Source organism: Gnatocerus cornutus, chromosome 5 (genome assembly GCF_029298725.1).
Source record: "Gnatocerus cornutus isolate USDA-ARS CGAHR chromosome 5, icGnaCorn1.1, whole genome shotgun sequence".
In the NCBI taxonomy this organism is placed as follows: domain Eukaryota; kingdom Metazoa; phylum Arthropoda; class Insecta; order Coleoptera; family Tenebrionidae; genus Gnatocerus; species Gnatocerus cornutus.
The window spans coordinates 18,629,875-18,643,931 of NC_142237.1; the positions used below are offsets into that span (position 1 = coordinate 18,629,875).

Consider the following 14,057-nt stretch of genomic DNA (forward strand, 5'->3'; position numbering starts at 1 on the left):
TTCCTTGGGCTTATTCTTCTTCTTTTCTTCCTCCTCCTGTTTTTTTCTTTCTTCCTCCTCTTCCTCTTTCTTTTTTTCTTCCTCTTCTTTCTTCCTATCTTCCTCTTCTTTTTTCTTCTTGTCTTTCTCCCGTTGAGTCAACTTCTTTCGTTCAAACCACTCAGTTAGTCCTTCTCGGTTCTCAAAACTAAACGAGTCTTCTCGTTCTTGCAGGCGGGTGAGGTCCTTTGCTGAAGAATTCAACTCGTCCATGTTCTTCTGGTACAAACTCTCCTCGTTTTCACTCAACTTTCCATTCTTCTTCGCGGCTTCTTGTAACTTTATGATGTTAACAGCCGTACGGTGGATGTTCCGGAGACTCGACCCAAAATTAATATCTTGTTTAGTCGGCAAGGGCGGATTCTCCAACTCCGACGTGTTAACAGCGTCTTCAGGAGTAGGAGTGTGCACAGGAGTCTTCACAATATGCGTTATAACAGAACCATCAGGTCTTTCAATAATTTGTAAAGATTGACCTTTTCCACCTCCATAGAACGGAATTAGGGTGACTTTAGATTGGGGGTCTTGCAAAGAACTGAAATTAAGATGCAGAAATTGTATTCACGCCGAAGAAACGTTAACTAGGTAACAAATTTATGCTTCTTGAATCGTAAAGGCGCCAAGACGAAACTGGTGGTGGAAGACGTGCTTTTGCTTGGTATTCTTCAGAAATGTGTTACTTTTAAATTATAATTATGTAATGGTCAATTGGTGGATGCGTGATGCGAATGGTAAGGCGATGAAGAGGTAATTGTGGGATGATTAGTGTTAATTAAAAATGCGGAGGAAATTAGAAATTTTATTTTGCTAATTACATATTTACAGTTTGTACAATTGGCCTTCAAGGTACAAAATGCGATTCTTTTATGAAATTTTTGTGGTTTTAACTGCAGATTTGAGCTTCCGGGATTTTGTTTGCCAAAAAATGTACCTCACCATAAAATACAGCTTTGGTTAAATAAAGAGTAACTTTTATATCCAACATTTAATTTTTTTTTTATTTTTTTTTTCAAAACGGTTTAATTTCCTGAGGCTCCATTTTCATATTTTGGGATTTTCACTTTTTATCTCTTGTCTAAAAAATCTTTGGAATTTGACAGTTGCCGTTTAAACGTCAAAATTGACATATACTAAGTACCAACTTGAAAAAAAAAATGTAAAGCCTCAGACAAGTGTAAAATTTCTATCAAAAAATAAAATCACAAAAAACGTGAAAAAAACTAATAATAATTATAAATCACTACAAAAAGGAACTATTCCGTAAAACACCTCTTAACTGCTCATTTCGCGATAATATCATCATAAATAATTTCCAAATCGCTCTGAGCGTGTGCTATTCCTCCAGGTCCAGCGATCGCAACAGCCTCTGGCTCAAACAAAATATCAACATTAGTTCCTTGCCTCAAAATGGCTCTAGACATCGGTGTTGAAATCGCCTTTCCTTCGATTCCTGCAACTGCTTTAGCCACCGGTTTTAAAATCAAAGTTGTAATTTTATCATCACTTGAATCTTTGCGAAAACTGATAATTCTATCAGTGTTGATAGTGTTCTTGTTTTTCAAGAAATGAAATAACGGGTGAGCTCGATAAGGAGCTGAAGTGTTGTAGTCTTCTGTGGTGTCTCTTCTTGGTGCGTTAGTAAAAGCAGGGGAGGTTTTTGGTGGAGACCATTGCAAATAATGAGGTCCGGTAAGGAATGTTATGTATCTGAAGAAGAAAAGAAGATTAGTAAGCAAATTTAACTAACTAATGAGAGGTGGTAGTAAGTTAGTAAAGACGCTACTGATAATAAGGGACTGTGTAAAAAAATATATTTTTATTATTATAACTTTGTGAACTAAACCTAATTTGGCACAATCCGTACACTGGTGTATAATGTGTTGCCTATAACAACAACGTAAAACTAAATCAACCCTTATTATAATAAATAACTGGCCCTACGGCAACAATCTTCCCTATTCTCGACGGCAGGTGTCCACTTCCTCTCGTCTTGTTCTTATTATGATCCGCTATAACCTGCGCCAAGTTTATATTAGGCTCCACGGCGACGACTTTCGTCCCTGATCCAGCAATAGCCAGACTATCAGGATGCGTGTAGGCAAACCCATTTGGCCCCACGATCGCCGTGCCTCCACTTCCAGCGGTCGCTATTCCTCCAGGTCCCGCAATGGCAACCCCTCCTTTCCTCACTTTAATCTTGTGAACAAAAATCCCACTCCCTGTGTTATCCTTACTGACCAATTTCTTCGTTCCTTGATTAGAAATCTGGATTTCCTCCGCTTTCTCCTCATCTTCAGCGACGACCTCATCGTCGAAAAGAACTTGATCGCGGACTGGTGGCGACTGTCTCAGCTCGCTTGTTTCATTAACTCCTTTCGCTTCTCTGAAGTTGAGCTTGAGCTGTAACGGATCTTCTCTATTATCGGTAATTTGCAAGTCCTCGATGTCCAAAACTGTGGTTAAGTCGGAGTCGTCGTTATTTTGTACAGTTATCTCCGCGCCTTTACCATTATCTACAACGTTGTACGTCATTTTAGTGTCAAGTTGTTTTGCTTTCGTCGCTGATGGCTTCTTCTTATTGTCCGTTTTTTTACAATTTCCAGGTGAAGAAGCTTGAGGACCGTACTCTACCATTGTGGTAACAGCATTCATCATGTGTACAAAGGGGTCATGGACGACGATCGGGAAAAACTGTCCAAACGGCCACTGCCACTGTTGTTTCCCCGGTCGGGAGGCGTACAACTGAGACTGGTAAAAATTCGGGTACTGGGAGCCCCCAACTATACTTTTGATATTATCTACAGTCTGTTTTTCCAAGTGTGCTTTATTGTCGTAAAACATGTTTGGAGCCCCCATGTACCCCATAGGAGGCAGCACCATGCTCTGTTGATGCGTCACTTTCCGTTTAATATAATGCCCAGGAGGTACTTCTTCTTGGGCCGAAGAGGGCGAAATCCTCGTGTTACCAGCAACATCTTGTTTCTCAATGTAATCAAAAATGGGATTCGTGAACGGATCTCGAGGAAACTTAAAATTGTTGGCTTCCCTGTGAGGCTCTTGCGCTCTCAGGTGGTAACTAAATGGGAAGTGGTAAGGTCTCGGTTTCTTCTTATTCAACCCCTGTTTCTCGTTGACTAGCGCGATTTTTTCCAAAATCTCCTTCGTGCTTTCCTCCAACTCTTTCTCAACAACTTCCGGTTGTCTCGTGTCTGCAAACAAGTCTCGAGAGTCTGGATGGAGCTCAATGACATCTTGTTTTTCGACCCTAAAACACAATGTTGTAATTCTCCACAGGAACCAAGAAGGAATTTTGTTAATCACATTAATACTGAAAAGAATATTAGTAACTTACCCTAAGAGTAAAGAAATGGCATCCACAGTTCTTCTAAAACTACACTTTACCACACTACTTGTTGCAGCCGAAAAAGTATATTACAACAGTTTTACTACCCCTAAACACATAAGTTGTCAGTCACAAAGTAGTTAGATACGTTTTGGCAAGCTGATAGGCATAACAGGAGAAAATTTTGACTTACTCGACGGCCGGTTCTTGGGTGTTGAGTTGCGGTCTACAGTGCGTCAAAGCTAAAGTTGATATCTAGAAATAAGAAGAGAAAAATTAGGTCATTTGCCCAAAAGTGACGTAATGCTCATGCGAATTGATACAGCTCCTAAATTTGTTTTCTTATTTAAAAGTACTTTTAAATAAAGCAAAAACAAGAAGCAAAACAATTTAAATTCGTGTTATTTGTTTTGTTTGCAATTTTCTACATGTTGGTACTACTGATAACAATAACTACATATTTTGCAGAGTAACCAACTTACATATTTCAAATTTCTGGTTAGAAACTATTTTTAAACTCCAGCTCATTGCCATCAGTCCACTCTACTGTAAAAATTTTCTAAAATTCTTGTTTGTAAATCTGGCTTTCAATTATTTAGAGAGAAAATTAGGGGAAAATTGAATAACGATTTTTGGAGTTAACACGTTGTCAAAGTTTAGTGTATCAACATCTAACATTAGTTAAGAATTAATCAAAGGTAAGTTCCAAAAAAGAGATTTAAATAAGGATTAAACAAGTTTTGGCAAACTTGCGCAGGACGATTAGCTTATACGGATGTCTCAATTGCTCCAAGGTCAAACGCTTTTTCTGCCAACTGTTTCGAATAAAAAATTCTAAGGGCTGCTTCCAACTTTACTTTTTAATAAGTGGACCGATAGTAATGAACTCTAGAATATTTCTAATATATTATATCATATTACGTCATGGAGCACATTTTTTCAAAAATTGAGCTGTGTAAATCAAACTTTTAAACTAGGCATAATTATAATTTTTGTAGGCTTAACAATGATATTAATAAAAGAAAAGAGACAACAGAAAATCGAGCTACGTGAGGCTTTGAAATTTGAAATAAAATGGTTTGTTTGTGGATTTATTGGATTATTTTTAAATGAATTTAAATTAAAATTGACTTTAAAACTGAAACCTAAATAAGCTCCAAAAACAGAAATACGCTCTGGTATTTATGACAGATCTCATCTACACCTAACCCCAAACTGTCAGCACTTGACGTAATAACCAGTGCTACCAACAGGTTTGAAATTCCAAAGCCTCCTTCAAGCGAATAAATTACAAAATGTTAGTTTTTGCGGTGCTCCATTTGTCTTAATGTCCACCTTTGGGAGAATATCGAAATGTAAACAGGAACATTAAAATAGTGATAATGGAAACGAGTTGAGATAGCAGGTGTCAAAGTACCCAAAAAAATGAAAAAAAATCGACACACATTTTTGTAAAAATGATCGTAACGGTAATCTACATACCTAACAATTACAGTACTTGTTGAATTAGCATTTAATTTTGGTTGTAATGCCTGTGGCCAGAGTTCATTACTCGATCAACCGCAAAAATAGTTATTTACATGACTTTTTTCTAACGCCCCTAAATAGATAAAAATTACTTACAAGAAAAATCCAGTAAATCATTTCGTAAACGATTTTAACACTACATGGACATTTGTCGAACTGTCTTCTCAATATTTACTTGCAGCCTTTTTAAAAGTAACGGAAGATATTATTGGGAGCTCCTATTGGTAGAATACCAATTGAGAAGGAGAGACGACATCAAAAGTTACTTCTTTTACGTAAAGAAGGGGCAGGTAACGTTATCTAACGTGATGAGGAAGACACCTTGACTAAGGGTGGGCGAAATTTCGCAAAAAAAATAAAATCTTCTGTTTTAGAACTTTTGGTATTCTAATTAATACAACAGTAAACATTACATCACACAACAGTTCCGTGGATCAAAATCTTTGACATCAAGTGCAAAAAACTGGTTCTCGAATGATCGAAGTTTGCCTTCGAGCAATACCAAGATCCGTTACTTTTATTGTAACAACAATAAAAATGGAGTAAAGTTTCGCTACCAAGACGCCACTCGTAACTGTAAATGTTTTATTTTTTACAATGTTGAGATGGTCATTATGGGATTAAAATGGTACTGTTAGAATATTAATAGGAGTCTTCAAACCTTCACTCGTACCAACATAATGGTACTCTTAGGCGTCAACCTGTGCAAATTTATCAGGTACTTATTAGTAAAAGTTATGGTGGAAGAAAACTGCTTGGGCGTCAATTGAGTTCATCGACCAATCTCTTGCAATGTCAAGGTTGCTGCGTAAACAGTGCAACCAAGGCAGTACCATGATTGTGGGTTTCATACTCTTAATATTACAAGAATTAACTGTAACTCCTAAACTTTTCTATTGGCGGAGGCGCAATTTCGCAATGGTAAATCTTCTGTGTGAAGTGAAACTAAAAAGACATTACGTTAATAGTCACATTAAATTTTACCTGAGTAGTACTGAGAATACAAATCCGTCTCACGTTTTGTTACATATTCGAATTTTATTGTTGCAATGGTACGGTCTGGATCTGAATAACAGAATGGGTTTGGTAGACTTGGGTGTGTCTTTTTGCATTTGAATTAAACAATGTACTAATGTTGCTACTTTATGGGTAATAACAAGTTTAAATTTCAATAATACAAAGTTGCATTCTGTTTGGAAAATTGGTTTAGCCTTCAAGAAGGATCACGTTGAATCGCTTGGTCTGGTCGCGGACTAGACCTTTTATAAAAATGGAACCAGTTTCATTTAATGTGTTTTACACCACGGTAGATTTTCTGTGCTTTTACTAAATTCTGAATTCTTATAAAATCGTTTTAGAATCAAGCCGCAGAAACATTAATCACAATTTGCCATCCAATGAACAACAACTGCTTGCAAGGAACCAATGAAAAAGTTTCGCAACAATTGTTTTATCAATAAACACTGGAAAAGCCAATAAATTGATTCTCTTTTGTGCGGGATTTAATTAGCCCATAAATCCATCCAATAAAACGACAGTTTTGTACAAACATGTAGCCAATGAAAAGCTACCCAGTACATTAAGCGATCGAGTTGGTTGTTTTGTGTAGTTTTTATTATAAAAACTACTTCGATGAAGATAACGTCAGCCAATCAATTAATTCTTTTTTTGGGTTCAATCTAATTTCGACCACATTCTCCATTGTTTGTATAATAGTACTGCTAACTGTTGATTTCGAGATTCCAAAGCTACCAACATATTAATAAAATTTGAACTCCTGAAAGGTAATTTTTGTGCGCGAAAAAAAAGCCCTACAAGCAAAGTCTAGGAATTAGCATCAAACCGATTCTTGTCTCCAACCGTGGTGTAAAAGCAATCAATACCACAAACGTCCGGTCGCTTTGTTTTTGTAATAGTGAAGAACATGGCCTATTGGTTACATTCCAAGAAAAATGCATCCGTCTGGTACAGCCTTCATAAAACTTGAAAACTCCAGATTTTGATATCCATTTAAAGATGTAAGCATTTTTACACCAACCCCTATATAAAACACCTCTCATTCTCTAATCACCAGTAGACCAACAACCACGAGAGACAAAAGACTTCATAATGGTAAGTGCTGACCCTCATACTCTCTCTTCTAATTTATATTTTAGTTAGTGCTTCTCGCTGTAATTTCGCTCGTCGCTTTTGCCCAATCTGCAACTTTACTTCCAGTGGATTCTTCCTCCGTCAATGTTAAACAATCCGGCCATGATTACTCGTACACAATTCAAGAGAATCATGGAATTGCTATTGAACCTCTGCCACATCGCCAGATTCCTGTAATTAAAATCGCACCGGAAAACAACTTGAAACATGAGCATTTACCGATTAAGGAGCAAGAAGTGAAGCCTTTGCAGCATATTAAGACAACGCAGATTCATTACTCGCCTGTGGTTTATTACTTACCGGCGCATCAGTACGGAATTCCTTATGCTTATGGGGTGAACTACCCCTATAATCTTATTGGTGCTTTTTAAGTTGAAAGTGACTTAGGGTTAAATGGGGGCTGGAGGTTTTTGGGGTTTAGAGCTTAGCAATGAATGGATGTGGTAACTGGTGAAAAATAAAAAGTATGAAGATATTTAGTGTTTTATTTATTGTTACGAAGAGTTGCATAGGCAACACATTATACACAAGTATATCTTGTTTTTAGAACATGTAAAAATATCCAAATCCTTTGTGATTGGGGTTATTTAACAAAAACAGTAATTGATCTCTTATTGATAAAGATAACGGCACGTCCGCGTTTTTAGCCGCGGGCTGTGGTGTCTCTTCGTCTGTTTTTCTTCCTTTCGCACCTTTCCACAGCGATCCTCCAACTGGTAAAAACCCGGTCTCACTTCCGGCAACGTACCGCAAGTCGTGGAAACCCCCTTCGTTTTCAAACGAGTACCCCCCATAGACATTCCCTTTGGAGTCCGCAATCTCATGTCGGGACTGCGTTGGAGTCGAAAATTCAAAACTGTAAGACCCATCGTGGTTCCGCGGTTGGTAAAAAATAGCAGACTCAGGTGACTGGCGAAGACCATTCGGCTGCGCTAAGCTTCCTCCAGTTACCACAAACCCCGTGTTTGCCCCGGCTGAATAAGACAAATCATGCTTTGTCTCCCCATCACTGTACGAGTATTTCCCCAGGACGTTGTTGTTGGAGTCTGCAAATTCTTGTCTCGTCGAGTCTTTCGAGGCGTAGAAAAACGCGTACGAGCCGTCAGGGTTAAAACTCCCGTGGGTTTGCTCAGGTGAAGCGGTGGTTGTGGACACAGTTTCAGTAGTTTCCTCATGAACTTTCTCGTCTTCCACCGGCTCTTCCTGAGGGAGTTCAGATGCGGATTCGATGACTTCACTATCACTATCAGTTTCTAAGAAGAGGATTTACGACTCACGTAGAAAATTAATACTCACGTTCGCTTCCCGAAGGAACAAATCCTTCAACTCCCGCTGTGTACTTCACCTCAACATCCTCACCCAAGGCATTCTTGTAAAAGTACTTTCCGGAAACCTGGTTAAAAGCGTCTGCGGTCTGTTCAACACCGCCGTACCCATACTTATAGCTACCATCGTCTTTAGAAAGAAAAAACTGGGACTGCGTCAAACTTTTTTTACAAACGAGGAGAAAAACGAGCGTCTGAAACTCTTGTGTTGTAGTTTTTACAACAACAACCGCCGCGTCGTACTTACAGAAAGCTTCATTACTGTGGAGGAACAGTGTCACAAGAACGTTTTTTGTCTAGATCGCAAGAGTCTTTATATCTATTCCGGGTTATAATTGATCTACATACGAAGCGCGTGATTGGGTTATCTACAAATCTCAAGGATTTTTAGTTGTAGGAGAGAAGCAGGGACCAACCCAAAAACTCGTAGTCGACTTATTGTTATGCGCTATTTAAGAAGCTGCATGTTTACTGCGAAGAAACGCCGCATTATGCAAAAATGGTGATAAGGCAACGATTTTGGCACCTAGAAATTTAATTTTATTAATTACGATTTTTGGTTAATTAAAATTTTAAATTTGCCGCCTTTGATCTATCGTGACAAATTGACTATTAACACGTCGCTTTTAAATTATCGTCAAATTTGCTCAAATTTGGATTAGATTTGAACGTTCGCAACTATTTTGACGTCAAAACTGGAACAAAAACCAAAAGAAAATATCGTTAGTTTGGGAACATGCGGTACATTTTTGAGTACCCACATGTTGTACCTTTAAAGAACAAAAGACGACCTTTATTTAAATTAATGTCGTCATTTCTATTGTCATTACAACGATTAAATTTTAATTGACTTATCTCATCTTGGTTACCTACGCGGAATAATTAGCTTCGGGGAAAAATTATTTCCCTAAGTAATGTAGGCATAATGATAAAGATAATGTCTTTCGGACTAAATTTATGTTTGTAATTTTTTTTCTGTTTCAATTCAATCATTTTGACTTGGAATTTTGCGGAAATGAAGATCGCTTTATGTTTCAGGATTTTTTGCTCTCAACAGTACTGAACCATCTAAGTCAAGAAAATGAGACAAATTTAACATTTCTTATTAGCTTTATTTACAATCTTCATACATTACATCCTTCATAAAAATGTTAATACAAAATCTCCGAATGTGTGTCACTGATAACTTACACATGTTTTTAATTGTTTAAACAATTTTCTTTAAGTAATAACAACCTTGGGAAAAATTAAATATGCGCATAAAAGAGTTCTCACAATAATTCACTAATCTTTCAATTAACTTTATATTAAAAATCTTATTAAATATTACAAAAATAATTGTTCAAATAAATTATTCATCAACTGTTGTCGCTTCAACGTCCGCTTCTGTAGTACTCGCTATCGTCGTCGTTATCGTACTTTCTGTAGCGGTAGTATTGCTGACTATATCACTAGCTGCCGAATTTAGCTGCTCTGTTTTTATGTTCATTTCTTCGTTGTATTGCTCACTAGGTGAAGGAACTTTAGAAACCAAAGGCAACAAATCAATAGACTGCACGTGAGCCCGCACCGAGACACCTGGAGGGACCGTGAAGAGTTTGTCGCCAACATTTGTGACGATGGTACCAGAACACCGGGGACAATTACCACCACTAGGTCCTGGTTGGATCTGGATTACCGGAGGTCGTGGAGGACGAGCGTTTGATTCGCTTCCAAATAAACCGTTAGCGTCGTCGTAGTCATCTATTGGACGTGGAGGAGATGTACTACCAGGACGTGAAGGACGTGGTGGTGGCGTAACGCCAAAACCACCAGGACGTGGCGCCTCGCCTCCTAAACTCCTAAATTATATTTGGTTTTCTTGGCAGTTATACGCACCTGATTCGTCAGGAGTTGGTTTGTAGCTACCGTCGTCTTGGTTGGGGTCACCTGGGGGAATGTAGGCGCCATCATTGCCGGGTTCGTAAGAACCATCGTCGGTTGGTCTTTGGGTTCCGGGACCCCCCACAGGTCGGGAGGGTTTGGTAGGTTTTGATGGACGTGGACGAGACGCGGCGCCGCCTCCAGAAGGTCCGAATAACTCACCTTCGAAATCGTCGCCTGAATCGTTATCGTCGCCAAAATCGTCTCCTGTTGGGACAGTCGGCCGCGGTGGTAAAGGTGGTCGACTTCCTCCTGGTCTGTTTGCACCACCACCACCTCCTCCTGGTCTGTTTGCACTACCACCACCTCCTCCTGGTCTGTTGCCACCCCCACCGCCTCCGGACGGTCCATCAAACCCTCCACCCTCATCGCCATCAAAACCGCCTCCTGAGGGCTTGTTGAAATCATCCCCGCTACCGTCGCCTCCTGCCGCCGGGACGTTATCATTGTCGAACGAGTCATCCTTGTCGGGCCTTTCGGGCCTCGCGCCGCCCCCACTGGGTTTCACGTGCCCACTGGCGGCGGTATCAAAAACATCATCCTTCGTGTAGTCGTAGAAATCCGGTGGAATAATATCGGGGCTCCCGAACGGGTACACCGTCGGTAAATGCGGTCCTTTAACATTCTTAAGAACTCTGTATCCCGTTTCAGGTCCTGCAATGTAATGCACGGAGTGTTGCACTCCCTTATCGTCCAAATAAGTGTACGACCCTCTAACATGTCCGGAGGAGTCGCTCGTTTCCGTCCTCCGTTGATCAGGTCCCGCTGAAACAAACCTAAAATCTTTGTTATCAGAAGATATTTAACCTTTCAACTGACCGATAACTGCCATCGAGACCTCTCTGAATCGACGTTCTTCCTCTAGGAATCGGTTTCCCGCGCCCCCTGTAGAACAACCTTCCGTAGTAAGCCCTCGGGTTTGAATCTGGAAACGGTGTTTTCACATGAAATCCCGTGTTCTTCCCGGCGATGAACTCCACGTTGTGCAATTCCCCCACGTCGTCTATGTAGTTGTATCTTCCTGTAACATCCCCAGCTCTGTTAGCATTCTCTTGTCTGTTGTAAGTCCTCGTTTTAAACTGGAAACTGTAACTGGGATCTTCGAAAGGATCGTAGTACGGGTCATCCTTGGACCCAATAGGACGCGGACCATTTTGATTCAAGTCGTACTTCCGATGGATGTTTTTCCCTCGCGGTCTGTATCCTCGAGGACCAGCAGTGTACTCCACCGAGTCAATCCGACCAGTTCCAGGATTCCTTCCGCCGAATTCCCCTCTCACGACGTTATTCCTGTTACCAGCAGCGTGATGGTACGAGTCAGGGTTGTTATATCCAAACTGGAACGATCCGTCGCGATGAACAATGTTGTAGTCATCATCAGCAGCTTCAACCGTCGCAAGAACCAGAAGAAAACACCATGATGGCCACTGCACAAAAATTAAGAATTAGATCCAAAACACGAGTCACTTCTCCACTCACATTTCCCCACATCTTGCCACACGTGCTACTGAACCCCAAAATCCATAAAGAACTTTTATATAGTGGTGGTTGCAATAGTGGGGCACCAACACTATTTTTTATTCAGCATTGTTTTTAATAAGACATATGCAAATAAGCGACCATTTTAGCACTGTTTGCTTGCAAAATGAAACTTGATGAACATCCAACTGGACCATTGTAATGCGAGAGAGTGCTTTCTAGCGTAAAGATCCCAGAGATGCCCTTGCAAATCATTCCTTGGTCTGGTGATTACAATTAAGTTGGGACCTCAGATTTTGATGGTAAGAGTGGGTGCGTAATTAAGGGAAAAATCTATTTTATAGTTGTCACAGTTTGATTAAACTAACGTAATTAAACTTAAAAGCCATCAGCTTAAGATTTTATTAAGATACCCAAATAAATTACTCTTGGATTAGACAAATGGCCTCCAGTCGCGGTAAAATTTATTGGTCAATTGTTCACAAATTTCTAACGATAAAAGTAATAACCTATCTTACGAAATTCTTACCCTTATAGTCCTCATCTTCACACTAGACTAGCTTTTTGCTTCTTGTGGTTCAGTTTTATCCCACAAAACCGGATATCATGTGATTCGATGCTCATTTTGAAGTAAAAATTAGTTCTGCTGGGTTTTTTAGCCTAATTACGTCTAATTTCAAGTTAAAATGTTTCAATTCTTTGAAACACTCGGTATATGTTCACATAACCGACTCATTTATAAATCCGTTCAAGGTCTGTTATTGTTGTTCTTCTGGGCATTGGTTTCATTAAGACTTAAATGGTAAGTCATTTAAATAAAACCCGCCCAAATTTCATGACAATTACTCATTCAACTAGTCTTTGGAATTTGAAATTATGTTGGTAGGCCCTGTGCGTTGACATCTTGACGTTGTGATTGAAATGTCACACCTCCAAGGCCTCCTAGATCCTCCCTAATTAGCGACAAAATTCCACAATTATGAAAATCCAGCGACATTCCCACAAAACTGAGAAAAAGTTGCCGAAATTGACTTCACCTTCGATCTCATTCAGACAAAGCTGCAATAATTAATCGTGTGAACTTATCAGATTTTGAAGTTGAGGTCGATCAGGAACATTTCAAGAATGTGGGTGTCGCAATTTTAAGTTTTTGTGGTAACCTTGTTGAAGATGTTACAGTCGGGTTGTTGGAATATCTTTTTAAAAGTCATCCATTGTGTATCAAACAATGCACTGAAGTCGTTTGTAAAATTTTAACGCTGCAGTGAAGTTTGAACTGATCATGAGGATCAGCCTCCAAATGTTTTCCGTTTTTTAACATGTGATCTTCTATGTAGATCTGCTGGAATGTTGCGAAGAACAAAGGTGGATGTGTTAAAACCATTTATAGCCTGTTCTAGGTTTTAGGCCTAAAGAAGTCTTATTTATTTTATTATAAAAACCATAAATTGACAAGTAATTACCTAGTTAATTAATTCAAAAAAATAGAGAGGCAAAAGTTACAAGCATTTTTGTAGAAAAAAAATGGTTGTGAAATCTTAACAAATATTTACCTATGTGGTTATTATTTTGGGTTTATTAAACAATTCAAAAAGAATAAATTAAAAAAATTCAATGTTAATAACTCTCAAACTAAGCAATTTACATTTACATTTAATTTTGGAATGTTTTCCCAAATTAAATTTCTAAAATCTCTTTCGTCGTAGTCAAAATTTCAAAATTTTGTGTGCTTTACTATAAATTCAAAACTAGTAAAATCTAACTCTCAAACCAAAATAATTACAAAACGTCTGATCAAATTTCCAGTTTCTAATTCGGGTTTTTAAAATTTTTAAATTTGTAAATTTATCTACAATGCAGTTATAAATTTGTAAATTTCTGTCTTTAATGGACAATCAAAAACTAGTAAATTTTGAAAATTTGGAGCTCATAAGCCAAAAAAAAAATTTACATCAGTAAGTGTTCTGATAAAATCGCAAAATTTTCGAATGTCTTCCAAATAAAATATATAAAATCTTTTCTATCGTAGTAAAAATTTCAAAATTTTGTTTGATTAACTAAGAGTTCAAATCTAGTAAAAACCGAAAATCATTATAGGAGTTAACAAAATGTCCCGATCAAGTTTCTAGTTTTTACTTTATGTTGTATTTCTAATTTTAAAATTTGTAAAGTTGGCCACACTGCAGCTATAATTTTATAATGTTCTGTATATAATAAACAATCAAAAACTAGTAAATCCTGAACTTTTGAAGTCCGTAACCCTCAAAATA

General features: G+C 38.4%; 4 protein-coding genes across 5 annotated transcripts; 1 reads left to right on the forward strand and 3 right to left on the reverse strand.

Moving 5' to 3' along the window:
• Window positions 1-1,835: 1,835 nt before the first annotated feature.
• LOC148175391 (uncharacterized) lies at window positions 1,836-5,219 on the reverse strand. The gene is made up of 3 exons (XM_088036397.1): window positions 5,006-5,219; window positions 3,576-3,637; window positions 1,836-3,304 (listed from the first exon to the last, which is right to left on the reverse strand). The coding sequence occupies exons 1-3, from the start codon at window positions 5,024-5,026 to the stop codon at window positions 1,948-1,950; spliced, it is 1,440 nt and encodes a 479-aa protein (XP_087892523.1). The 5' UTR covers window positions 5,027-5,219; the 3' UTR covers window positions 1,836-1,947.
• Window positions 5,220-6,835: 1,616 nt separating this feature from the next.
• LOC148175392 (uncharacterized) lies at window positions 6,836-7,534 on the forward strand. Its single transcript, XM_088036526.1, has 3 exons — window positions 6,836-6,927; window positions 6,984-7,021; window positions 7,066-7,534. The coding sequence occupies exons 2-3, from the start codon at window positions 7,019-7,021 to the stop codon at window positions 7,429-7,431; spliced, it is 369 nt and encodes a 122-aa protein (XP_087892652.1). The 5' UTR covers window positions 6,836-6,927; window positions 6,984-7,018; the 3' UTR covers window positions 7,432-7,534.
• Window positions 7,535-7,538: 4 nt separating this feature from the next.
• On the reverse strand, window positions 7,539-8,787 carry LOC148175393 (uncharacterized). Its single transcript, XM_088036470.1, has 3 exons — window positions 8,633-8,787; window positions 8,357-8,579; window positions 7,539-8,313 (listed from the first exon to the last, which is right to left on the reverse strand). Exons 1-3 carry the CDS (start codon window positions 8,642-8,644, stop codon window positions 7,604-7,606), a joined length of 945 nt encoding a protein of 314 aa, XP_087892596.1. The 5' UTR covers window positions 8,645-8,787; the 3' UTR covers window positions 7,539-7,603.
• Window positions 8,788-9,675: 888 nt separating this feature from the next.
• On the reverse strand, window positions 9,676-12,412 carry Cpr73D (Cuticular protein 73D). 2 transcript variants are annotated; one of them, XM_088036367.1, is made up of 4 exons: window positions 12,317-12,412; window positions 11,128-11,735; window positions 10,264-11,084; window positions 9,676-10,218 (listed from the first exon to the last, which is right to left on the reverse strand). In XM_088036367.1, exons 1-4 carry the CDS (start codon window positions 12,329-12,331, stop codon window positions 9,737-9,739), a joined length of 1,926 nt encoding a protein of 641 aa, XP_087892493.1. In that variant the 5' UTR covers window positions 12,332-12,412; the 3' UTR covers window positions 9,676-9,736. The 2 variants fall into 2 exon arrangements, with proteins under 2 accessions (XP_087892493.1, XP_087892494.1); XM_088036368.1 differs by lacking the exon at window positions 12,317-12,412 and adding an exon at window positions 11,788-12,134.
• Window positions 12,413-14,057: the final 1,645 nt, after the last annotated feature.

Bases quoted from the DNA above. Each gene is read 5' to 3' on its own strand.
- LOC148175391 (XM_088036397.1), bottom strand. From the start codon at position 5,026: ATGATTTACTGGATTTTTCTT. The intron at 3,638-5,005 runs GTAAGTAATTTT...TCTTATTTCTAG, and splicing joins TGATTTACTGGATTTTTCTT to ATATCAACTTTAGCTTTGAC. The intron at 3,305-3,575 runs GTAAGTCAAAAT...ATTGTGTTTTAG, and splicing joins ACCCAAGAACCGGCCGTCGA to GGTCGAAAAACAAGATGTCA.
- LOC148175393 (XM_088036470.1), bottom strand. The intron at 8,314-8,356 runs GTGAGTATTAAT...TCCTCTTCTTAG, and splicing joins TGTTCCTTCGGGAAGCGAAC to AAACTGATAGTGATAGTGAA.
- Cpr73D (XM_088036367.1), bottom strand. The intron at 11,085-11,127 runs GTCAGTTGAAAG...CAAAGATTTTAG, and splicing joins GGTCTCGATGGCAGTTATCG to GTTTGTTTCAGCGGGACCTG. The intron at 10,219-10,263 runs GTGCGTATAACT...TTAGGAGTTTAG, and splicing joins ACCAACTCCTGACGAATCAG to GAGGCGAGGCGCCACGTCCT.